The sequence below is a fragment of the Lepidochelys kempii genome, chromosome 14 (assembly GCF_965140265.1).
Source record: "Lepidochelys kempii isolate rLepKem1 chromosome 14, rLepKem1.hap2, whole genome shotgun sequence".
NCBI lineage: Eukaryota > Metazoa > Chordata > Testudines > Cheloniidae > Lepidochelys > Lepidochelys kempii.
The window spans coordinates 13,473,236-13,497,761 of NC_133269.1; the positions used below are offsets into that span (position 1 = coordinate 13,473,236).

Genomic DNA, 24,526 nt, shown 5'->3' on the forward strand with positions numbered 1-24,526 from the left:
GACCGAATGGCTAGGCAGCAGTTCTGCGGAAAAGGACCTAGGGGTGACAGTGGACAAGAAGCTGGATATGAGTCAGCAGTGTGCCCTTGTTGCCAAGAAGGCCAATGGCATTTTGGGATGTATAAGTAGGGGCATAGCGAGCAGATCGAGGGACGTGATCGTTCCCCTCTATTCGACATTGGTGAGGCCTCATCTGGAGTACTGTGTCCAGTTTTGGGCCCCACACTTCAAGAAGGATGTGGATAAATTGGAGAGAGTCCAGCGAAGGGCAACAAAAATGATTAGGGGACTGGAACACATGAGTTATGAGGAGAGGCTGAGGGAGCTGGGATTGTTTAGCCTGCAGAAGAGAAGAATGAGGGGGGATTTGATAGCTGCTTTCAACTACCTGAAAGAGGGTTCCAAAGAGGATGGCTCTAGACTGTTCTCAATGGTAGCAGATGACAGAACGAGGAGTAATGGTCTCAAGTTGCAGTGGGGGAGGTTTAGATTGGATATTAGGAAAAACTTTTTCACTAAGAGGGTGGTGAAACACTGGAATGCGTTACCTAGGGAGGTGGTAGAATCTCCTTCCTTAGAGGTTTTTAAGGTCAGGCTTGACAAAGCCCTGGCTGGGATGATTTAACTGGGAATTGGTCCTGCTTTGAGCAGGGGGTTGGACTAGATGACCTTCTGGGGTCCCTTCCAACCCTGATATTCTATGATTCTATGATTCTATGATTTTTAAGGGAGCATGGTCCTGTCTTCTGTGACCCTCCGTCCTTTGGATTATTTGTATACTGCTATTGTATATACTGTTATGCAAAAGGGACTAACGTCTTGTCCATTAGGGGTCATTTGATTCATTAGCACCCAGAACCTTGTTAAAGAGATAGCGTGGGCTGATTGGCTGAATCGCTCTCCTTTGTCTGGCAGTGAAAGCGCTGAGGTATTTTTTGTAGGCAAAGCAGCTGCACAAAAGGAGAGCTGATGCCCCCTGGCTCACCTTTGAAAGCTATGTGGTCCCAGAGAAGCTTTGAGACAGAGGTTTCCCAGGTACAAATGTCCTGGGGCGGGAAGAGAAAACCATTTGTTAAGCAACTGAGATTTGGGGGGGGGGGCATGTCTACGCTCTGGCTGCTACATAGGCACAGCTACCGTGCTGTAGCTATGCCACTGTACTGTCATAGTACAGACAATTCCCATAGTGACAGAAGAGATTTCCCATCACTGTAGGAACTCCAGCTCTGCAAGTGATGGCAGGTAGGTTGACAAAAGCATTCTTCCATTGCCCTAGCTACGTCTACACTGGGGGCTCGGTCGGCGTAGCTACGGTGCTCGAGGGTGTGGAATTTCTGTAGCTGTTAAGTGTAGACTAGGTCAGAGAGACAGAAGCGAAAGGTAGCTGCTTCTGGGACAGGACAGAGGTGGGTGTCATACCTGAAGAGAGCAAGCTGCCTGTGTGCAGTCTGTGACCACCTCTGTTCAAGGAAACAGGACTCGTGTACATTTGGTAAACACACACATTACGCAAAGAAACTGCCGGACTTCAAGTCACCGATTTCTGCTCCAAATGCAGAATAGTCCTGCAAGGCCTAAAACTGGCTTCCGCTCAAAGGGGCAATAATGCACTGATTTGGGTGAAATCAACTTGGTTTGCATGTTACCGTAGAACTTGCAGGGCCTGATCCTGTCACCCTCGCTCACACCGAGTAACTGCACCACTTGCAGAGGAAGGTAGTACCCAGCCTGAGTAACCTCCTGGTTGCTTTATGCTAGTTTGTGCTGATTTATGTATTTCTTGAGTTTTTCATCCTGTTTACAAAAATTGCAAAACCTGTTAAGCCCAGAGCAAACACGTGACTGGAGAGTGAGTGTGAAAAGCTTTTGGATTAGAAGAGCAACACAACACACCATAGAATGGGAAAATGGGCAGACGGAGAGATGGCATGAACCTCCCACCTGAGATCCCATCATCACAGATCTTCCCACAAAGGGGCATTACCAGCGGGGAGATCTCAGTCGCTAAGTACCAATAGGCAGAAACATCAGGCCAGTATCTCTCAGCTACGAATATCCCAGGTGCATGTGCTTATACCCACTAACATCCTTACAGGCAGGCAAGCAGGACTGGTCTATGCCAGTGGTGGTCAACCAGGGGTCTGGGACCCACTGGGGGGCTGCAAGCTGGTTCCAGGGGGGGTCTGCCAAGCTGGACCGGCATTAGACTTGGTGGGGCCCAGGGCAGAAAGACAAAGCCCCACGGCATGGGGCTGAAGTTGAACCCTGAGCAACTCCGTTTTGTGGGGCCCCCTGTGGTGGGGAGTCATGGGCAATTGCCCTGATTACTACTCCCCAACACTGGCCCTGCCTTGTATACGCATAAGAACAGTTGTTGGGGCACAGGTGGGCTGTGGAGGTTTTAAATAGCCTGGGGGGGGGAGGGCTCAGAAAGAAAAAGGTTAGTAACCCCTGGTCTACGTTATGAGCACTACAGTGGCACAGCTGATGCTGCAGTAGCACCATAGTCTAGATGCTTCTTACAACGGGTGGTTTTTTCCCCTATCTCTGTAGGTAATCCACCGCCCCGAGCGGATTCCCTTGACCTAGCCACGTCTACACCAGGGGTTAGGTCAGCATAGCTATGACTCTCGGGGGTGTGAATACATAGCAGTAACTATGTCAACCTAATTTATAAGGACAGACCAGACCTCAGTCTATGACCCTCAGCCACTTACCTTTTGACATACTAATAAGCCTACAGTTAGCTGAGGTTCCCCAGTCACTAATTTCCTAGTTAAGGTCCCTTCCCAGTCTATCCATCTCATCTGTCCCTCAGGCACTAGCCTCCTGATACCAGCTGAGACTGGCTGCCTGTTTCCTCAGCCAGGTGGAATTCCTCAATCACTGATCTCCAGGCCGAAGAGTCTCACATTTACATTGTATTTCTGTAATCTGGGACATTACCATTCCTTGCATTACATCAGGATCAGAGGGTGAAATTCCCACTAGACACATAGGTCACATTAACAGAGACGTACTGCAGATACCTATTTTAATGCCAGAGGTTTATTAGACTGATGTATTGTTAAGCTCATTCCTTACTGAGCTGAGAGAGCACCTGCCTCTGGAGCATTCCTTTCATGAAACCCATGAAGAAATTCAATATTAGAACAGTGGTGGTTCCTTACAGCCAAGTCCAGGTCCCACAGCAGTCAATGGCACATTCCTATTGGCTTCAATGGAAGGGGGAATTGACCCTTAGACAGGTTTCAATCGGCCTCAATTCCCAGGCCAGGTGGGGAACCTTTATTCATACTTACAGACTGAAGTTCTCAGGTAGGAAGCAGCGGTTTCTGAGCAACCCTGCCCACAGCTGGACTCCCACGATGCCAAAGATAAAGAAGACAAAGAAACAGAGGAGGAGGACGTTCCCCAGCATGGGCAGTGTGTCCAAGAGCAGCGTGACAAGGATGCGCATACCTGAGGCAAAGGGGGAGTGGCCTTTAAATTTCCTCATTCCTCACATTCAGGCTAAGCTCTCCCCACCCTGTCCCTTCTAAAGTGGCCTTCCGCCCACTCACTGCTCAATTCCCTTCTGCAACCTCCCCACTGTCTTCCCACCCAATGTCCTTTTCACCCTCGGGTGTCTTCCAGGCACCTACAGCTCTCCCACTCATCTCTAAATTCCTGCAAGGGACCTTGGGACTTTCTCCCTTTAACCCTACATGCTGCCATCAGCCCCACCTCTTCACAGTCACCGTGGTATCTAACCCACAATCCTTCCACACCCATTTCTTCCCCTTTGAACTCCTCCCCTTCCTCTCCAAATTCTCCTTTTCTAACTTGTCAGCTTAACTTTCTTCTTTCTTAACCTAGACTGAACTCTGCCATTCACCTGTAAGCTCCTCCTACTCACATTACCGCTAGAGTAATTCTAGAGCGTTCAGCATAAATTAAAATCTCCTTCCCTTCCTAATTCTTCTTATCTCCTCTAAATCCCTTCTCCTCCTTAAAATACAGGACTTCCGATGGCAGTTCATTCCTACAAGTTCAGGAACATTCAGTTCTGTACCAAAGACAAATTGATGGCGACTCCAACTTGACATTTACACAAAAAAATTGATTTCGTCCGACATCTCTGTAATATTCTGCTCATCTCTCTTTCCCTCTCCTCTCTCTCTGTATCTCTTGCATTCATTCTCTTGCTTGTATTGATCTTTATTTAAGGAAACCTTCACTGTGGCCTCTTTTACTTTTGGTACCTGAACAAGCCTTTTTCATTGTTACACGATGCTGTCGTCTCCATCCAGTCCACTCTGTCCCTCCTCTGACTGGATAAGCCTCCCTGCTCAACTCCTAAATAACAAACAACCTTCTCTAGTTCTTGCATTTATCACCTATCAGAACTCTCTTTCTTCCATTCCCACCTTATGTTTCTATCCTGCTCTAGCTCCACTACATAGGAGATGGGATAAATCACCCAGGATTTGCAAATACATTAAGTGAATTACATCCACAGTTAGACAGCGGCAGATAAATTCCACCATCCATCAATTCTGCAGGGGGGAAAAATTACAAACAGGGTTCTGAAGCTACCGTAATGATAAAAGCAGCAGCAAACAGCAAAACCAGATTATGTTTAATGGACAGGATCAGAAAAATAATTACAGCCTAGGAATTTCCAAGATCGCTGGACAGAGTGGGGGCCAAGTAGCGCCCGTTGAAGAGACAGCCTAGTTCAACCAGCTGGGCTGCCTTTCTGACTTAGATTTAATTTGGCTGATAACCAGGGTGAATTAGATACTTTCTATGTGTCTGGAATCCAGTGTATCTTTTCCAGTGATGTTGCATCGCATTTAGTACATATGATTCTTAGAATTTATGAGTGGGACCGAGTTTATTATCTACCTACCTGCTGGTATTATCTTGCTGCCTATCCCTGTATCATCTGAACGCCTTCCACTTAAAATCAATAGCAATACCAAAATCCCTGTGGGCCACATGGAGTCTCCAGCAATGACACTTCTGACTTCTTAGGGCCAAAACTCTACTTGGGGTAGGTTCGTTTTTTGCTGGTGTTTGGCCATAGAAGGGGCTGTTTCTATTGTGGAGCATCACTTCTGGGGAAAGGAAGGTTTTGCATAATTTTTTAAAGACAATAAGGAACTTGGTGAGGGCCATAGCATCATTTAACTCCCAGAAAGACAAATCATGAATTCTCAATCAGCAGCTCGCATCCACCTTGCCCTTCCCATGTTGCTAAATAGGAGGACGGTCCCACTGTGCAAAACGTTGAGAATTGCTGATTTACACAAATAACATGGCCCTAGGGGATCCTACGTAGTGACTCGCTTGTCTCTATGGGGAAAGTTACTGGCACACAGCTATACTGGTATATCACTTTGAAAGCGGTATAACCTAAATGGAAAAAAGGCTCTCTTATTCCAGAATAAGAGTGCCTACAGGGGAAGCTATACCATAACTACAGCAATATAATCATACTTGTACAGTTCTGCCTATACATTCCCCTGTGTAAACAAGTCCTAAGAAGTGGAGGAAGGCAAGATGCAAAGCTGCTGCAGCAGAGCTGAAGATGTGGTCCACAGTGTATCCTTGAACTATTGTAACAATACAAGCATGGCAAGTGCTCCCCACTCACGATCTATACCCGCCCCCCTCCAAACACACAGACCAGATCAGTCACACCCCTCAGTGCCTTTCACATTACACACCACTCCTTCCCCCAAACGAACTTTTCATCTCCTTGCAAAGTGATTCGGAGAGGAGCTCCCTAGCAGGGAGGCGGCAGCGTACCAGATAAACAAATGGAACAGTGTGGCTGGTCTTTGACTATCAATTCGCTCCTGTTTCCAAAGATGGTTAGATGGATGGACTATTCATTAAAACCAGCGTGGCGTTAGGGACTACAAAAGGACTGTAGGAGCCAACTGTAGCTGTAGGAGCCAGCCCACTTAAGACACATAGGCCAATGTTTTCAGGGCAACTTGAGAAAAAAAGATGCAAAGCATCCCTATTGCTCCTTCAGCTGCACTGTGTCTGGAATAATGAGCTGAAACGAACTGAAAAAGGGAGGACAACAGGGAATCGACTTACTGGGAACTCGGTTAATGGCTCTGAGTGGCCGAAGTACTCGGACAGTCCGAACAGCTGAGAAACTGACATTCTGCAAGTCCAGGGAGTATTCCAGCATGCTACGGAAAACACAAACATGGGAGCACATGAAAGATCTGCAGGAGAAATGTTAGATCATCAAACATATGCAGTGTGCCAACAGAGACACTTTCTATTCTGTCTTCCCCATCGGGAAAGGTTTCTGGAAGAATTAATTATGCTGATTTGCTTATCCAAATAAAATCAAGGAGAGACACCATTGCGCAGTTCTTCCCCCCTCTCTTTGGTTTTGGTTCCAGGGGAGTAGCTTCCTGAAGATTATTCCATTACCCAGGAGGGGAATTTTCAAAGAGAGGTTTAGTTGTAACAATAATGTAAATGCTGTAAGAAATCCGCGGCCACTTAGGATTTCCTGGTTGTCACTACTGCATGCCGTAGCAACTGAAAACAGCCGGGACAGGACTCGGACACTCCTGCTGCAACAGCGTAGACCAGGGGTGGCCAACCTGAGCCTGAGAAGGAGCCAGAATTTGCCAGTGTACATTGCCAAAGAGCCACAGTAACACGTCAGCAGCCCCCCCCAGCTCCCCCGCCCCGCCTGCCAGCCGCCCCGCCCACAAGCGCCTCCCCTCCCTCCCTGTGCCTCACGCAGGATGCATGAGGCTCCGGGGGGGGGGTGAAGAGCGAGGGTGCAGCAGGCTTGGGGAAGGGAGCGGGAAGGGGCAGGGCCTTGGGGGAAGGGGTGAAGTGGGGGCAGGGCCTGTGGCAGAGGCAGGCGTTGAACAGCGAGCAGTGGAAAGTTGGTACCTGTAGCTCCAGCCCTGGAGTCTATGCAAGGAGCCGCATATTAACCTCTGAAGAGCCGTATGCGGCTCCGGAGACACAGGTTGGCCACCCCAGCATAGACCCCCTAGTCCCTATACTGTTCAATATGACAGAGTTGAGTGATTCCAATTCTATCCCACAGAGGGCAGTGAAATAAACAGGTGGACAGACAGACACGTACTCAAGTCAAAATACTTAACATTTTTATATACAATTTACCTGTTCAAAGTACCATACAAACGTTGCCCCATTAACCTCACAATAGGCCTGTGATGTATACAATAAAGTATCCCCATTCTACAGCTGGAGACACTGAGGCACAAAAAGACTGGGGTGACAGAACTGTTACTAGATCTTGGGGGTTCCTGACTCATTCCTCTGTGCCACATTCCCACTCACTAATTGTTGTGGGAATGATAATAATGTCTCTAACAGCACTGTCTCATTCAGTGGGGAAGAAAGCAGAAGACTGCATTTTTTTAAGGGAATCTGTCAGGTCAGTTCACACTTGAAATTTTATGTTTTGAATTTTTTTTTTTTTTTAACAAACCCTAAGATCAAGACACAGTTTGGCCTGTTTGTTGTTTAATTCAGATTTTGCTGGAAGCTCATTGTTTGCATCCCAGAGACAGTACCACGGCCCTAGAGCAGGAGAGCCAAAAGGCAACACTGACCATTTTATTTTCATCATCCAACTTCAGAGGAACGCTCATAGGGAAACCACAGCATTCATGGTGACTGGAGAGAGAGGCTGGCTGTCAAAATTAGATCCCAATCCAGCAAAGATTTCATCCATTGCTTTTAGCAGGATTATCCATATTGGCTGGAATCCTGGCTCCACTAAAGTATTATTGACAGAGGGGCTAACAGGAAAACTCAGAACAAGGTCTCACTCATGACATCATCAATGTTTATATATTTTTGGATTTGATATTTTGGTCTAGGCTCATCTAGACTGAGGAATAGATCAGATTTTAATAACTATGGTGTTACTAAGGGAATGAGGTTTTAAAAATAGTCACATTTAATATGATCGAGTCCTTTTATTGTAAAAGAACACGTGTAATGACAAATGCAAAAAGAACAGGAGTATTTGTGGCACCTTGGAGACTAACAAATTTATTTGAGCATGAGCTTTCGTGGGCTAAAACCCACTTCATTGGATGCATGCAATGGAAAATACAGTAGGAAGATATATATACACACAAACACACACAGAGAGAAAACATGAAACAATGGGTGTTACCATACACACTATAACAAGAGTGATCAGTTAAGGTGAGCTATTACCAGCAGGAGAGAAAAAAAACAAAAACAAAAAAACCTTTTGTAGTGATTATCAAGGTGGGCCATTTCCAGCAGTTGACAAGAATGTGTAAGGAACAGTAGGGGGGAAAAATAAACAGGGGGAAATAGTTTTACTTTATGTAATGACACATCCACTCCCAGTCTTTATTCAAGCCTAATTTAATGGTGTCCAGTTTGCAAATTAATTCCAATTCAGCAGTCTCTCGTTGGAGTACGTTTTTGAAGTTTTTTTGTTGTAATATTCCGACTTTTAGGTCTGTAATCGAGTGACATGGGAGACTGAAGTGTTCTCTGACTGGTTTTTGAATGTTATAATTCTTGACGTCCGATTTGTGTCCATTTATTCTTTTACGTAGAGCCTGTCTGATTTGGCCAATGTACGTGGCAGAGGGGCATTGCTGGCACATGATGACATATATCACATTGGTAGATGTGCAGGTGAACGAGCCTCTGATAGTGTGGCTGATGTGATTAGGCCCTATGATGGTGTCCCCTGAATAGATATGTGGACACAGTTGGCAATGGGCTTTGTTGCAAGGATAGGTTCCTGGGTTAGTGTTTTTGTTGTGTGGTATGTGGTTGCTGGTGAGTATTTGCTTCAGGTTAGGGGAATGCAAAAACACACATGGTCATGTAGCAGAACTTTCGGTAAGCAGAATGCTTCCAAGAGATTTGAATGAGGAGACATCAACCCTGGAAGGGGGTTTCATAGACTCATAGGACTGAATGGGACCTCGAGAGGTCATCTGGTCCAGTCCCCTGCACTCATGGCAGGACTAAGTATTATCTAGACCATCCCTGACAATCTAACCTGCTCTTTAAAATCTCCCATGATGGAGATTCGACAACCTCCCTAGGCAATTTATTCCAGTGTTTAACCACCCTGACAGTTAGGAAGTGTTTCCTAATGTCCAACCTATAAAAGGCATCCAAAGCTGGGTGCCTTGGCTCCCTTTCTCTACAAACGGTACCAATGAGAGGGTAATATTAACCAATGAGGGATGGAAAAGATGGAAAGATTATTTAGACAGTGTCATCACTTGGAAAAATAGAATGAAATTTGCTCTCGCTCCTTGAAGGCTTTGCTGTGCGCTACCATCACTCAGACATGGCTCTTTAAGCTTCACCAGGCGCACTTGCTGCAATTTAAGCCTGTTGTTTCTTGTCCTATCCTCAGAGGTTAACGAAAACAATTTTCCTCCCTCCTTGTAACGACCTTTTATGTGCTTGAAAACTGTTATGTCCCTTCTCGCTCCTCTCTTCTCCAAATTAAACAAACCCAGTTTTTTCAATCTTCCCTCATAGGCCATGTTTTCTAGATCTCTACTCATTTGCTCTTCTCTAGACTTCCTACAATTTGTCCATATCATTTGCTCTTCTCTAGACTTCCTACAATTTGTCCATATCTTTCCTGAACTTTGGAACGCAGAACTGGACACAATACTCCAGTTGAGACCTAATCAGCATGGAGTAGAGCTGAAGAATTACTTTTCATGTCTTGCTTACAACACTCCGGCGAATACCTCTCAGAATGATGTTTGCTTTTTTTGCAACAGTATTACAGTGTTGACTCATATTTAGCTTGTGATCCACTATGACCCCCCAGATCCCTTTCTGCTGTACTCCTTCCTAGGCGGTCATTTCCCATTTTGTATGTTTGCAACTGATTATTCCTTCCTAAGTGGAGTACTTTGCATTTATTCTTATTGAATTTCATCCTATTTACTTCAGACCATTTCTCCAGTTTGTCCAGATCATTTAGAATTGCTGTTTGTTAGGCCAAGTCATCTATTCCCACGCAGCAAGTCTTTATACAATTGGCAGACATGCAAATAAATGTGCGACATCATTCTTCTTATGCTTTCTTAAGCTTTCATTCCTGCCCTACCCTTCCTAACCCCTCCATCTCTGCTGCTTGCAAGAAACAACATAGGAAAATGACTTCAAAAGAGCAAATATAGCACCAGGAAGAGACCAAACAAGTCAAACACACAGTTTTAAAATATTAAAATTGTGTATAAAGGCACATCAGAGCAATTGGATTTGTGCTGACTGGAGAATAACTTGTGCATACACATTATTGCTCCAGGAGACAGATGAAAAAGAAGTGGATACGGAGGAGGGCCAGAAGCCCAAATTATTGATAAAAGTAGCTACCAAAGTCACAGAATGCTGCTGCCAATGCCCCTGGCACTAGGTTCTGCAGATGAAAGGACTATGTCTGCACCATGACAACTCCAAGGCAGTGTCTCTGAAGACAGGGATTGTGGGTTGAAGCAAACAAGCTGGGGGCTTGGGGCGACAGTGGCGAGTTTTGGGGCCCTCTGTTAGAAGAATTATTGTCACTGCTGAGTTTATGGAATGCAGCTGCAGTATGGTCCAGGTAGCAGTGCTGGTCAAACCATTTGTCCTCCACTAGGAGAGCATGACCTTTCGGGGGGCGGGGGGTGCAAGTTTTGCCATCATTACGCATGCCCCTGTCACCTCGAGATACACTTACAGCAAAATGCTGTATGTGAGGCCATATGTGTAATGATATGTTTACCTGCAGCATGCCATTCAACCACTGGAGAAAATGTTGGGAGAGGCTCTTGAGCTAGAGGCCCCCTCAGTTGGATTCACAGAGCATTACAGAGACAGGAACTCCCCCAAACTCTGCTGGTGTCTCCGATAAGGGGGACTTGGTTAGGCCCCATCTCTGCCTTCTGTCTGTCTAGGTACTCATAATCCCCATCGCCATAATACCTGAGCACCTTGCAACCACTCACAATCCCTCGCGGAGATAGGGGGTAATAGGGAAGGACTTTACAGATCAAGAACTCAGGCACAGAGACTGGATGATTTGCCCAAGGTCAAACAGGGAGCCTGTGGCAGAACTGGGAACTGAAGCCAGGGCTCTGAGTCCTAGCCCACTGCTTTGATCACAAGACTCTGGGACCTCTCAGTTATGCCCATGAAGCTATACAGCTGCATTTCACTGTTCGTAGGAGATACACCCACCTTTACCAAACAGTAAAAGGCATCCAAAGCTGGGTGCCTTGGCTCCCTTTCTCTACAAACTGTACCAATGGGAGGGTAATATTAACCAATGAGGGATGGAAAAGATGGGAAAATTATTTAGACAGTGTCATCGCTTGGAAAAATAGAATGAAATTTCTCTCGCTCCTTGAAGGCTTTGCTGTGTGCTACTATCACTCAGACATGGCTCTTTAAGCTTCACCAGGCACACTCCACTCTGGGTGTTATTTATTTACTGAAATAGACATTTGTTTTAATCACGCTAAACCGAATAGGAAATAATAGCACCGGAGGTGCAAAGATCTCAGGACCTCGGCTGTCTGCCAGATCCACGACATTCAATAGCAGCACGAATCTGAGCTGGGGCACCTGATGGATGTTGCTGTCGAAGCAGCAGCAACTTAAGCCGACGCCGAAGAACTGAGAGAAAGTGGTGATTTTTCAAGGGGGAAAAAAACAAACCCTATAACTTTTTGTATTCTGTTCACAAGTGGGATTGAATCTGAACCCGGCCGCAAGGGAAACCGCCCAGGGGTTTCTTTTAAACAGCAGGTTTCTCTATGTAGAGAATGACTTTAGCCTGAACTGCTGCTGATTCAAAGGCTTTCAGACTACCAGTGACAAAGCTGTCACAGAAAGAGAGCATGCGGGTTGAGACGTCTTTGGGATCCTACGATCTCTGGTGTTCTTTAACCCTTAAAGGAATTCAGTTTAGAGACTGGCTCAAGCTGCAAACTTCAGAATCCTCCAGGGGTTCAAAATCTGGGTCTGATCTGGTGGAATTGATTCAGCCTCTTCTAGCAGGATCTGGTTCTGCCATCATTATTCTGAGCGAGCAGCACCTTCCTCTGGGATCATCCCATTGGCTGTCCCTTGAAACAGGAGGGGACTAGGAGAAGGAGCCCTTCGCTTCTGGGACACTAGCTCAAATGCAGGTTCAAAGTGCCATTACGGGCGGAAGGCCTCTAGGAAAGCACACGATGGGTATGGTGCACTTCGGACTGGACTTGTGCTCCTAGCATAGAAGCCACTTCCCCAGATGGAAGTCGCAGCAGGGAGACGAAGGGCTGAACAGGCCTTAAACTCAACTATCCTCTCCCTCTCCTTTTGGCCCATTTGTGGGGTGGGTCAGGAAAGATGACAGTGCTGGAGCCCTGCAGAAGGCTTCAGTTTGCAGAATTGTTAATCCAGCACTTGGCTTCAGCACAAAATTCACTCAACATATTACGGGGAGAAAGGGAGGAACCCCAGCAGCAGCCCAGCTGTCAGTGAGGTTCATAATGGAAAGCAAGCGGGAGAAACAGCTGGAAGGGCACAAACTACTGCTGAAATTTCATTGGGAGTAAGGGGAGGGAGCTTCCAATGGCCACGTTCCCTCCTTGAGCATCCCTCTCCCGTCCAGCCCAGCTGCTGCACAACATTGATGTCAATGGCGCTATGGTGACTGACCCCAGCTGAGGAACCAGCCCTCAGAATCACACTGGGACTTATCAGTTTGTGACACTCATGTTTAATTTGTAATCGGGGATCGGTCTGGAGAACAGCTCCATCTCCTCTGCAAGAGACCCTGAATCCAAGAAGAACCATGGAGCGAGGTGGGTAGACTATGGAATGGCCAAGGAGAAAGGAGGGTAGGAGGAAAGCTGCTGCTTAGAAGACACAAAGTCAGCCAAAGTCGACAAAGAGCCAGCAAGTCAAATTGCATCTTCCTCCTGCAGCCATGATTCACCAGCTCTTTTCAGACATCACTGAACTGTAAACCATTCCGCGTGGTTTTGGGTGTAAATATTCAACCTCGATGCATGAGGATCATACACTCTTAGAGGTAGAAGTCACAGCAAATTATCTTTAGACGGCAAACAAGGTGTGCCCTGCAACTACCGTTAACCTTCGAGCGCTCTTTGAGCGGCCATCTCCCAGAATCCTCCCTTTTCGAATAATGGAACATAATTATGTGATTCATCAAAACTTCTCTTTTTCTCCCTGTAACCTAGAGCTGAAGCCGTGTTTCAAAAGGCTGAGCAGTGCCCCATTATCAGATCTCATTGCCAGTGAGCTTTCCTGTAATTACAAAGATGTGTTGCAGACATTACACTCTACAATTAGCGCTAATTGCATTACATTGTCACAAATAAATCATTTATTCTTCGTGAGCTCATGGGATTGCTCCGGACAGTTTAATACAGCTGACAAGTACTTAAGGATATGCCACAGAAGTGACCAATGTCATAGGGAGCCCAGAGACAATGGGTGCGAAACCAGCAAGCAGCACTGAGACCAGCCACACGCTAGGTCTTTCATAGGTACCCTGGCTGACAGCTTGGTTCAGTGATATTCTGAATGCCTAGGAGGTGGCAGCAAATTCCAGAGTAAACAGCACAAGACAGACTTCTTTGGAATGGCAACACTGGAATCAAGCAAAACCTGTGAAGCTAACAGTAAAAGCTGCCTCATTTGGGCAACTTTCCTGGACTTCTTCCAATCATCTAGTTTGACTTTGTTTCCAAGAGATGTTTGACTGCACAAGAAACACACAGATGAGTGTGAAGCCTGTAACCGAGCCTGCCCTATCCCAAGGTAGAGGCTTTTCTGAGCTATGGATGCTGGCCAACAAATGCAGCACATGTCCTTGGGTACAATATGCTGGTTTCCCCCAGCAAAACCTTCCACCTCCTGCCCCAAACCACACTGGGCACAACATTTCTTGCAGTGCACAAATGCATTGCTGGTGAGATAAGAGCAAAAAGCAGGCAGTAAGATTTACTGCTCTGCTTCCATTCCCCCACCATGATGCTGGGGCACATGATGCTATCTATGCAGTGGGCAGGCTGGGTATTTGGAGAGAATGCAGAAGATGACAGAGCAGAAAATGACATTGTTCTGAGATCTTCTGAATCTGATTTTAAGCATGTCAGGAACACGCCCATAAGAGTAAGGGATGTCTGATCGCTGCAGAATGTGGCACACCTGATAGTCAGCTGGTTGGCGTGCAAACTTCCATTGCGCTAGTGCTTTGTACTGGACTCTTTAAGGTTGAAGGGGTTCCCTTGAGCAGTGCCAGCTACCTCAGTCTAAAAGCTATACATTTTGAGAGAGAGCTGAGTCTTCTGAACAGCCTGGAAGCAGTGAAAATAAGTGTGCTAACACCATGGATGTGACTGTATGTCTCACTTAACATGGCAGGTGGTGGTGGTGAAGTTGTAGACATTTAAGTGAGAGACACTGGTCCAGACATAACTGTCACAGTCAGGCAACACTCTGCTGTAAATCAGTGAACTTGGGCTGGCTTATGTCAGGAAGAATTGGATCCAGAGAGCCCGCTGTGTGTGGGCTGGGTGGGCTGCTGGAGTTGGTAATGAATGGATCTGGTCAGACTGTCACTCAAAGCTATTTCTTAAATAAATGGCCCTCCCTTCCCCCCCTCTTAAAATGAAAATGTTCACCAAAACCTGTCATTTTTCTGCAATTTTGACAAGAGCGCCCAAAACATGAAATGTCTTTGGTTCTTGTTTTCCCCCATTTTCTCTCCCTCTTTGTTTTCTCCCCCTCCCTTCCCCCTCTTTGTGCCCTGAAAAAGGGGGGGGAAGGGCAAGGGGAAAGCCCCAAACAGTTACTGTTTTGGCATCCTTTCCCCCTCTCCGCTGGCCATCTCAGCAGAGAGGCAGAGCCTGGAGACTGAATTGCCCTCCCACCATTGACGTAGGTACCTGTGGATGAGGACTGAGCATCATTGGAGGGCAGGATGGTGGAAGTGTGACAGCTGCCATCTCGGCAACTGAATCAGGGACCTCCAGAGCTAAAAGCCCAAGCTGCTGCAGTTTGAACTGAAGAGCCCAGGGGCTCTGTAACTGGGAGCTACAACAGGTCATATCCTCTGCGCATTGGCACAGAGTGGAACTTGTACTACAGCTCACCTGTGGGTTACAGAAGCCTGCCCTGTTGCTCCCAGCATTGCAATAAAGCTTCCAAAGCTACCATCCAGCACCAGCCCCCATCACGACATTCGCTCTTGCCAGGCACTTTGGGAAAGGGTGCGAGGGTTTTGATTGAAGGCAACGAGGAGATACCCGGCCGGCACATGGCTACGTTTGAGAACGGTTGCAGCTGACATGTCAGGAACGAGCCTGCTAGGTCTCCTCAGGGTGTTAGCTCCAGTTTTTCTTTCAGATCATAAAGCCCCAGGTTAAACTAGATCTGCTTCCCCCCAAGGGATTCAGAAAACAGTGGACTGAGAGGAGGGGGCTGGTGGCGAGGCAGAGAGGATTTCAACAAACATTCTGATTTGAGAAAAGAGAGTTCACTTAAAACCATGAATACCAAAAAATCATGCACAAGAACAATAAGGTGTGTGTGCGCATGGGGAGGGACAGGATGAGAAAACTGGACTAAAAATAGTTAGATTGCCTGTAGCTCACTAAGAACATGAGTCTTGGTGCAGAAGCTATTTGGGATGGAAGGGGATGGAAGTTGTTACTTGCCTAGGATTACTCACACATGGTCATCAGCAAACAGGTGGGAGGGGGTCAAAGTCTTTCAACCAAAATCCACAGTCAGATTCTTTATCACATTATTTATAGAATTTGGTTTGGATCATCATAGCAGCACAAAACCCTGCACCTGAGCTCAGCTCTTCTCATCTCCAGTTCTCACCCTCAGCTATTTCTCTCACAACTTGCTCCTTCTTAGGGAAACGACCACATACACTTTTCATCCATCGCCACTGCCTTTTACCTGCCTTTTCTTGGCTCCTGAAGGAAGATCAGCAAACCCAGAAAGAATGCTTTGCACAAACCGAATCTTCATCAGCTGCATTGCGTTTCATGGGGATTTTACGGGTTCCATGTGTCTCCCAGCCCCCTGCCAACCAAAATGCTGGAGGAAACAAAGTCCACCATTTGTACCAGGAGAGTGTGGGCCTTTGCCCACTTTAGTGGATAGGGCACATTAGAGGTTAATGAACGTGCTACAGAAGCCAGCTAGGGAACCATGGCTGGGTTTGAAAGGGGTCTAAGGAAGTTAGAGTCCAACGCCCACTGAGCACCAGCGTCCCAGGCCTAGACTGGAATTTTGCACGTCAGGTCCAATGCCAGCTCTTATAAAGACTTCCTGGTTGTGAGCACCACATGATGTGCTTTAAGGACATCACTATCCTGAAGTCCTCCACATGCCATGCATGGCAGTGTTTGGCAGAGGTTCAGGTTCAGAGTTCATCAAAAGCAGCTACTCTGTCAGCAGCCACAAGGGAAGCCAAAAGCTGCAAGATAACCAAGCTTAAAGCGAAGGTCTTTCATTGCTTCCATATTCTGCAGTTAATGCTACAGCCTGGGTGTTCATTTCCCTAATTTGTCCCACGTGGGAAAGAGCCATCCCTGGCTGCGTTCAGGAATCGGACCCTATATAGTTGAGCTATTCACTCAGGGGAGTCATTTTGAATTTAGGCATTTTATTTAAATATAGTCCTCACCCAATTCTGGGCCCAATTACATACCAAAGAAAATGATGAACTAGCCCCTGCCTTGTCATCTGCCACGTGCTAATACCATTCCCCTCTACTGCGTTCAATTGTCCACACCCCAAGGTGTTCTATAAGGTACAGGTGAGGGAGGGTTTTAGGGAGTGATACTGTATTGAAGAGAGGAAAACACTTTTAGGAGTGGTAGGACAAGCTCCCGTACGTAGAAAAGAATGAGTGCTAAAGAAGTGGAGGGGAATGACCACGAGTAATAAACAGAGGAGAAGCCCAACCTCCTTGGGAAGCAGATATTCTGCTTTGTATTTAAAGTTAGTTTGATCCTTTGTCAGCCCAATTGCTTTTGGCAGGGCCCAGATGGGAACAGTTCATGAACATACAGAAAAAGAGAAATCATTCAGCAAGAGGCAAAGTTGACCTGGCAGAAGGCCTGGCAGCTGGTCAAACTGTGAGCCTGCAGATCCTCTGGAACAGATGTGTGTGTGTGTGTGTGTGTGTGTGTGTGTGAGAGAGAGAGAGAGAGAGTGTGCGCGTGTGAGTGAGTGATAACGTTCTGGGAACTGTACAAAGCGGGAATGTATAAGGCACCTATTTGTGTGCCTAGGAGAAGGAGAAAGAAATAGGGTTTTCTTATGGTTGCACACAAGGGAAAGGGGTATTTGGGTATCCCAATGCAATCTGAGGGCCCAAACACAAAAGTTGGGCCGGTGATTTGTGTACTCAGCTTAAAAAATTGGAACCGCTACCTCATGATTAGTAGGATTATATTCGTGCCTGAAGGTCTGCACTGAGATAAGTACCTAACACAATGTGACCCTTTACAAATGCCTAAGAGGCAGTCCCGAGCCCCAAAGAGCTTACAGTCCAAAGAGACAGAGGAATGGGTAGTGCTTCTGCATAGCCATAGTCACCCAGCAGGGTCGTAGCCAAGCTGGGAATGGAACCCAGGACTCCTGACTCCTAGTCCTGTGCATTCTCCACTCAACTGCACTGTGCCCAAAACATTTTTACTGTTCCACCCTGGGGCAATGGCAGAGCCTTAACAGACCTGTGCTCATTACATTGGGTTCCCAGGCAAGGTTTGGTTGGCCACTCTATTTCCCTTTTAAAGAGTATTCTTCTATCACTAAAAGTAGGAAAACAGAATGTTATTCAAAATATAAAGGCTGAGGTCAAATTAAGACTAGGAAGAAGAGAGTTAAATGGCTGCCATTTCATCCTTGACACATCAGTACCACCTGGCTATTCCAGCCTGGGCGGTCACAGAACCTTCTGCTATTAGGAGATATTAGCAGGATCTCAGAGTGGTACATGATGGCTGCCTTGTCTTCCTGAATTCCCTGCTCTGTTGGTTCAATTCAGCTAGACCCTTAAAGGAGACACTGTCAGATGGTGTATTCTCAGAATTTAACCATTACAAGTATTGTCTGGTGGGGAGTGTCTTCAAAATTCTGCATCTCCAGTTTTATTTGCAATTACGCCATACTATCCCTAACCCCCTGTTCCCTCAACTACAACACCCCAAACAAACAACCCCAGTAAAAAGAAAAAACCACAACAAAAGTCACCAACAGGCCTGAGCCAAAGTCCATTCAAGTTAATGGCCATTGACTTCAAGCCCTAGTCTTGTAGGACTTATGCTAAAAACAGGACATGGTAACATGAAGAAGAAGAATGCTTTAGCGCAGACTAGAGGTGTGCACAGTTTGTTGGCAAACACCCACCACACTTTCCTCCTATGATTTACCTAAGTAACAGTATCTTTCAAAAAAGGAAACAGGCAGGAGGGGAGAAGTGGGGCTTTTCTATAAAGCGCCAGATTGTGCCCCCCTTTACACCCATAGGACCCTTAGGGAGGTGTAAACGAGGGCACAATCTGACTCATGATTTCATTTGTAGTGTTTGTAGTGAGGGCAGCTTGAAAGTTTGAGCGAGTGCTTGATTGGTTGGCTGAAAAGGGCGGGAGTTGGGAGTGTTTTGTTTCAGGTGAGCCTGGCTGTTTAAAAAAGCTGGTGCTCCGCGAACCAGCTGAGCGGCGGGGGACAGCAGATCAGCAAACAGCAGGAGTTTGCCTGGGAGTTCGCCTGGAGTGAGCCCACTGAGGCTTACACCCTAACGACTTCTCTGAGTAATTACTGCATCTCCTGAGGAAGCTCATAGTAGGAAGGTAATATGGATGGGGAGTGTTCAACTGTTGTGACCTGCACTGGATGTGCCATGTTTGTCTTTCTTCCAGAGGACAGAAGTGACTGTGTGTGTACAAAGTGCAAGCTGGTCTCCATATTGGAAGAGAAGGTTCAAGGTCTGGACCAACAGGTATCAACCCTGCATTGCATAAGAAAAACTGAAGATTTCCTGGACAGACGTCAGGATATGCTTCTCCAGGCACAAGGTTCTGAAGATTCAGAGCAGGCTGTGCAGCGCGGACAGGACAACGGTGAAGAAATCTAGCAACATGTGACCTCCAGAAGAAGAAGGGGGAACATCCATGTACCAGCAACGCGGATACAGGTAAGTAACCGTTTTCATGTTCTCTCCACAGGTACCATTGCGGGAAGTGGCCCAGATGATACGTCTGGGGGAAGGGAGCAGAAGGAGACTCCACCAGTTGAAAGGCATGAGATGCACTGTCCTAAGGTTGGGGGTTCCACGACCACCACTCCCAAGAGAAGGAGGCGGGTGGTGGTGGTCGGGGACTCTCTCCTCAGGGGGACTGAGTCATCTGTCTGCCTCCCTGACCAGGAAAACAGAGAAGTCTGCTGCTTGCCAGGGGCTAAGATTTGCGATGTGACGGAGAGTCTGCCGAGACTCATCAAGCCCTCGGACCGCTACCCCTTCCTGCTTTTCCACATGGGCACCAATGATACTGCCAAGAATAACCTTGAGCGGATCACTGCAGACTACGTGGCTCTGGGAAGGAGGATAAAGGAGTATGAGGCGCAAGTGGTGTTCTCGTCCATCCTCCCCATGGAAGGAAAAGGCCGGGGTAGGGATCATCGAATCGTGGAAGTCAATGAATGGCTACGCAGATGGTGTCGGAGAGAAGGCTTTGGATTCTTCGACCATGGGATGGTGTTCCAAGAAGGAGGAGTGCTAGGCAGAGACGGGCTCCACTTAACGAAGAGAGGGAAGAGCATCTTCGCGAGCAGGCCGGCTAACCTAGTGAGGAGGGCTTTAAACTAGGTTCACCAGGGGAAGGAGACCAAAGCCCTGAGGTAAGTGGGAAGCGGGATACCGGAGGAAGCATGAGCAGGAGCGTGTGAGAGGGGAGGGTTCCTGCTTCATACTGAGAACAAGGGGCGATCAGTGGGTTATCTCAAGTGCCTATATACAAATGCACAAAGCCTGGGAAACAAGCAGGGAGAACTGGAGGTGCTGGCAAAGTCAGGGAATTATGATGTGATTGGAATAACGGAGACTTGGTGGGATAACTTGCATGACTGGAATACTGTCATGGATGGGTATAAACTGTTCAGGAAGGACAGGGAGGCCAGAAAAGGTGGGGGAGTTGCACTGTATGTAAGAGAGCAGTATGACTGCTCAGAGCTCAAGTATGAAACTGCAGAAAAACCTGAGAGTCTCTGGATTAAGTTTAGAAGCCTGAGCAACAAGGGTGATGTCGTGGTGGGAGTCTGCTATAGACCACCGGACCAGGGGGATGAGGTGGATGAGGCTTTCTTCCAGCAAGTCACAGAAGCTACTAGATCACACACCCTGGTTCTCATGGGCGACTTCAATCATTCTGATATCTGCTGGGAGAGCAACACAGTGGTACACAGACAATCCAGGAAGTTTTTGGAAAATGTAGGGGACAATTTCTTGGTGCAAGTGCTGGAGGAACCAATGAGGGGCGGAGCTCTTCTTGACCTGCTGCTCACAAACCGGGAAGAATTAGTAGGGGAAGCAAAAGTGGATGGGAACCTGGGAGGCAGTGACCATGAGATGGTTGAGTTCAGGATCCTGACACAAGGAAGAAAGGAAAGCAGCAGAATACGGACCCTGGACTTCAGAAAAGCAGACTTTGACTCCCTCAGGGAACTGATGGGCAGGATCCCCTTGGAGAATAACATGAGGGGGAAAGGAGTCCAGGAGAGCTGGCTGTATTTTAAAGAATCCTTATTGAGGTTACAGGGACAAACCATCCCGATGTGTAGAAAGAACAGTAAATATGGCAGGCGACCAGCTTGGCTTAACAGTGAAATCCTTGCTGATCTTAAACACAAAAAAGAGGCTTACAAGAAGTGGAAGATTGGACAAATGACCAGGGATAAGTATATAAATATTGCTCGGGCATGTAGGAATGGAATCAGGAAGGCTAAATCACACCTGGAGTTGCAGCTAGCGAGGGATGTTAAAAGTAACAAGAAGGGTTTCTTCAGGTATGTTGGCAATAAGAAGAAAGCCAAGGAAAGTGTGGGCCCCTTACTAAATGAGGGAGGCAACCTAGTGACAGAGGATGTGGAAAAAGCTAATGTACTCAATGCTTTTTTTGCCTCTGTCCTCACGAACAAGGTCAGCTCCCAGACTACTGCACTGGGCAGCACAGCATGGGGAGGAGGTGGTCAGCCCTCTGTGAAGAAGAAGTGGTTCGGGACTATTTAGAAAAACTAGACGTACACAAGTCCATGGGGCCGGATGCACTGCATCTGAGAGTGCTAAAGGAATTGGCGGATGTGATTGCAGAGCCATTGGCCATTATCTTTGAAAACTCATGGTGATCAGGGGAAGTCCCAGAAGATTGGAAAAAGGCTAATGTAGTGCCCATCTTTAAAAAAGGGAAGGATGATGATCCTGGGAACTACAGGCCAGTCAGCCTCACCTCAGTCCCCAGAAAAATCATGGAGCATGTCCTCAAGGAATCAATTCTGAAGCACTTAGACGAGAGGAAAGTGATCAGGAACAGTCAGCATGAATTCACCAAGGGAAAGTCATGCCTAACTAATCTAATTGCCTTCTATGATGAGACCACTGGTTCTGTGGATGAAGGGAAAGCAGTGGACGTGTTGTTCCTTGACTTTAGCAAAGCTTTTGACACTGTCTCCCACAGTATTCTTGCCAGCAAGTTAAAGAAGTATGGGCTGGATGGATGCACTACAAGGTGGGTAGAAAGTTGGCTAGATTGTCGGGCTCAACGGGTAGTGATCAATGGCTCCATGTCTAGTTGGCAGCCGGTATCTAGTGGAGTTCTGCAGAGAAGGACCTAGGGGTGACAGTGGACGAGAAGCTGAATATGAGTCGACAGTGTGCCCTTGTTGCCAAGAAGGCCAATGGCATTTTGGGGTGTATAAGTAGGGGCATTGCTAGCAGATCAAGGGATGTGATCGTTCCCCTCTATTCGACATTGGTGAGGCCTCATCTGGAGTACTGTGTCCAGTTTTGGGCCCCACACTACAAGAAGGATGAGGAAAAATTGGAGAGAGCCCAGCGAAGGGCAACAAAAATGACTAGGGGACTGGAACACATGAGTTATGAGGAGAGGCTGAGGAAACTGGGATTGTTTAGTCTACGGAAGAGAAGAATGAGGGGGGATTTGATAGCTGCTTTTAACTACCTGAAAGGTGGATCCAAAGAGGATGGATCTAGACTATTCTCAGTGATAGCAGATGACAGGACAAGGAGTAATGGTCTCAAGTTGCAGTGGGGGAGGTTTAGGTTGGATATTAGGAAAAACTTTTTCACTAGGAGGGTGGTGAAACACTGGAATGCGTTACCTAGGGAGGTGGTGGAATCCCCTTCCTCAGAAGTTTTTAAGGTCAGGCTTGACAAAGCCCTGGCTGGGATGATTTAGTTGGGATTGGTCCTGCCCTGGGCAGGGGTTGGACTAGATGGCCTCCAGAGGTCCCTTCCAACTCTGTTATTCTATGATTCTATGACAAAGACCATTTTTTTTCTGGGGAAGCCTTGAAATGAATCAAAACAAACCGGTCCAGGAAACCCGTGAGGAAGACTACGCTCCACACCGTACTCCTTCCTCAGGGTCCCCAGGGCCTCCCCTAGCCCATGAGCTTTGCTCTCGTGGTTACGACGACGCAGTTGGACACTCCAGGGTGGCGTGGGTACATACTGTAGTTCTACAGCTGAACTCCTTCCACCATCTCTTCTGTGACAAACATACAGCCAGCCATCTATTTCTTTCAATTCCAGTCTACAAGACACTCCCCTCCTCCCCGAAAGCAGGCCACTTCCAAAACTCCGGGCACCCCAATATACAGTTGAAAACACAGTAACATGAGGGTTACAAAGTATAAAGCTGCCTGGGATACCTCCCACCTAGCACACTCATTCCACCATTAGCCAGGTGACTACAACTCTTCCTGTGCCTTCCCACCAGCCAGAAACCCCTCTTGCAGCTGCCTTGGGCCTCTGCCAAATGCTGCTCAGAGAGAGGCCTGGCTGTCTGCTGGGATGGGCAACAAATTTGGGCATTTCAGATGCTGGGTCGGGGGGAAGAATGTTCCGGGGGGAAGCAAACCTTACAGGGAACTTTCTGCCAGCAGCCCCCTCCCCTTTATAACAGGGCAGGGCTCCAGCTCCTTCGTTGGTGGCTAACATGGTTTTAGGGCAGCTTTGTGCTGAGAATCCATACTCATAAGGGCCTACCTAGACTGTAAACTCAACTAAAGTGGGGGAATGAGTTATAATCCAGCCACACCTTTGCTTTTTTTTTTTTTTATAAACATAGAAATTGCCAGAGTGGATCAGCACCATGGTCAGTCTGGTCTAGAATCCTGTCTCTGTGGCCAGCGACAGTGGCCAGCATTGGGTGCTTCAGAGGAAAGTGCAAGAAATGACCTGACCTCTAGTAGATAGAGACTAGCTAAAACCCTGATGCATGAGGGTTAATGTCTCTTCTAAAATGCTTGCTTGCATTAAGTATTATCACACTGGATAGTCTTTGTTCTCATAACTGTATCCAATCCCTGCTGAAATCCCTCAAAGTTTTTAGTTTCCACTGCATCATGTGGCAGTGAGTTCCACAGTCTAATTACACAAAAAAAAAATCTCCTTTTGTCACCTTTGGGTTTGCCACCTTCTCATTTCCACGGAGCGTCCCCTTGCTGTTGCCAGCATCCTGCCCTCACATGTGCAGGCTTGTGCTGCCAGCAGGCTAAGCATGCAGAGATGCACCATACGCTGTAAGCCAACTGAACAAACATGCAACCACCTCCCAGTAGCCCACAAGCTTGCTGCTGACTGCCCAACCTGGGAAATGACGCAGTTGTGGTTTATTTCTAGGATCCACCAATCCATTCCAGGAAATTCCAGTGATATACACAAGGAAAAAAATAGCCTGATTCCCAGAGGTCCTTGGGCTCTCCGCATGAGTAGGGAGGTGAAGCAAGGGCCTCTGAGCCCTTAATGTGTCAAGGCAACTCAACTCTTTGGCTGTGAGCCAGGAATTTTTCTTGTGGATTTCCAGCCACAGCCAGGAGATTCTCGGGTGCTAGAAGAGCTTTTAATTTAAACCAGGTGCCTGTGAAAGGCAAACACTCATGAAAGGCAAAACTTGGTCGCTTTCCCTCAACAACAACAACAACAGGCAATCACGCACACTTCACTGAAATATTTCACTTGGAACCAGCTCCTCGCTTGAAACGAGCTGCTGAAACCTCATCCATTTGGGCAATCTGCATGACACAAACTACCAATATTTCTGGAGCCAGAAAAATAGTTCAGACGAGTGCCAGCTGAGACTGCCTGGAGCTGCCGAGCGAGAGATCTTACAGTATGGAAAGCACACGGGCTGGCGGAGAACAAAGGAAAACCGTTTTTGTAACATTCCCCCCACTC

General features: G+C 47.2%; 1 protein-coding gene across 1 annotated transcript in view; it reads right to left on the reverse strand.

Moving 5' to 3' along the window:
* CACNA1G (calcium voltage-gated channel subunit alpha1 G) overlaps positions 1-24,526 on the reverse strand; it is a 282,700-nt gene that overhangs the window by 131,559 nt on the left and 126,615 nt on the right. The window contains exons 4-5 of the mRNA XM_073310526.1: positions 6,097-6,194; positions 3,303-3,462 (exon numbers count right to left, since the gene is read on the reverse strand). Coding sequence (XP_073166627.1) covers positions 3,303-3,462; positions 6,097-6,194 — 258 coding nt within the window. The remainder of the gene's footprint in view (positions 1-3,302; positions 3,463-6,096; positions 6,195-24,526) is intronic.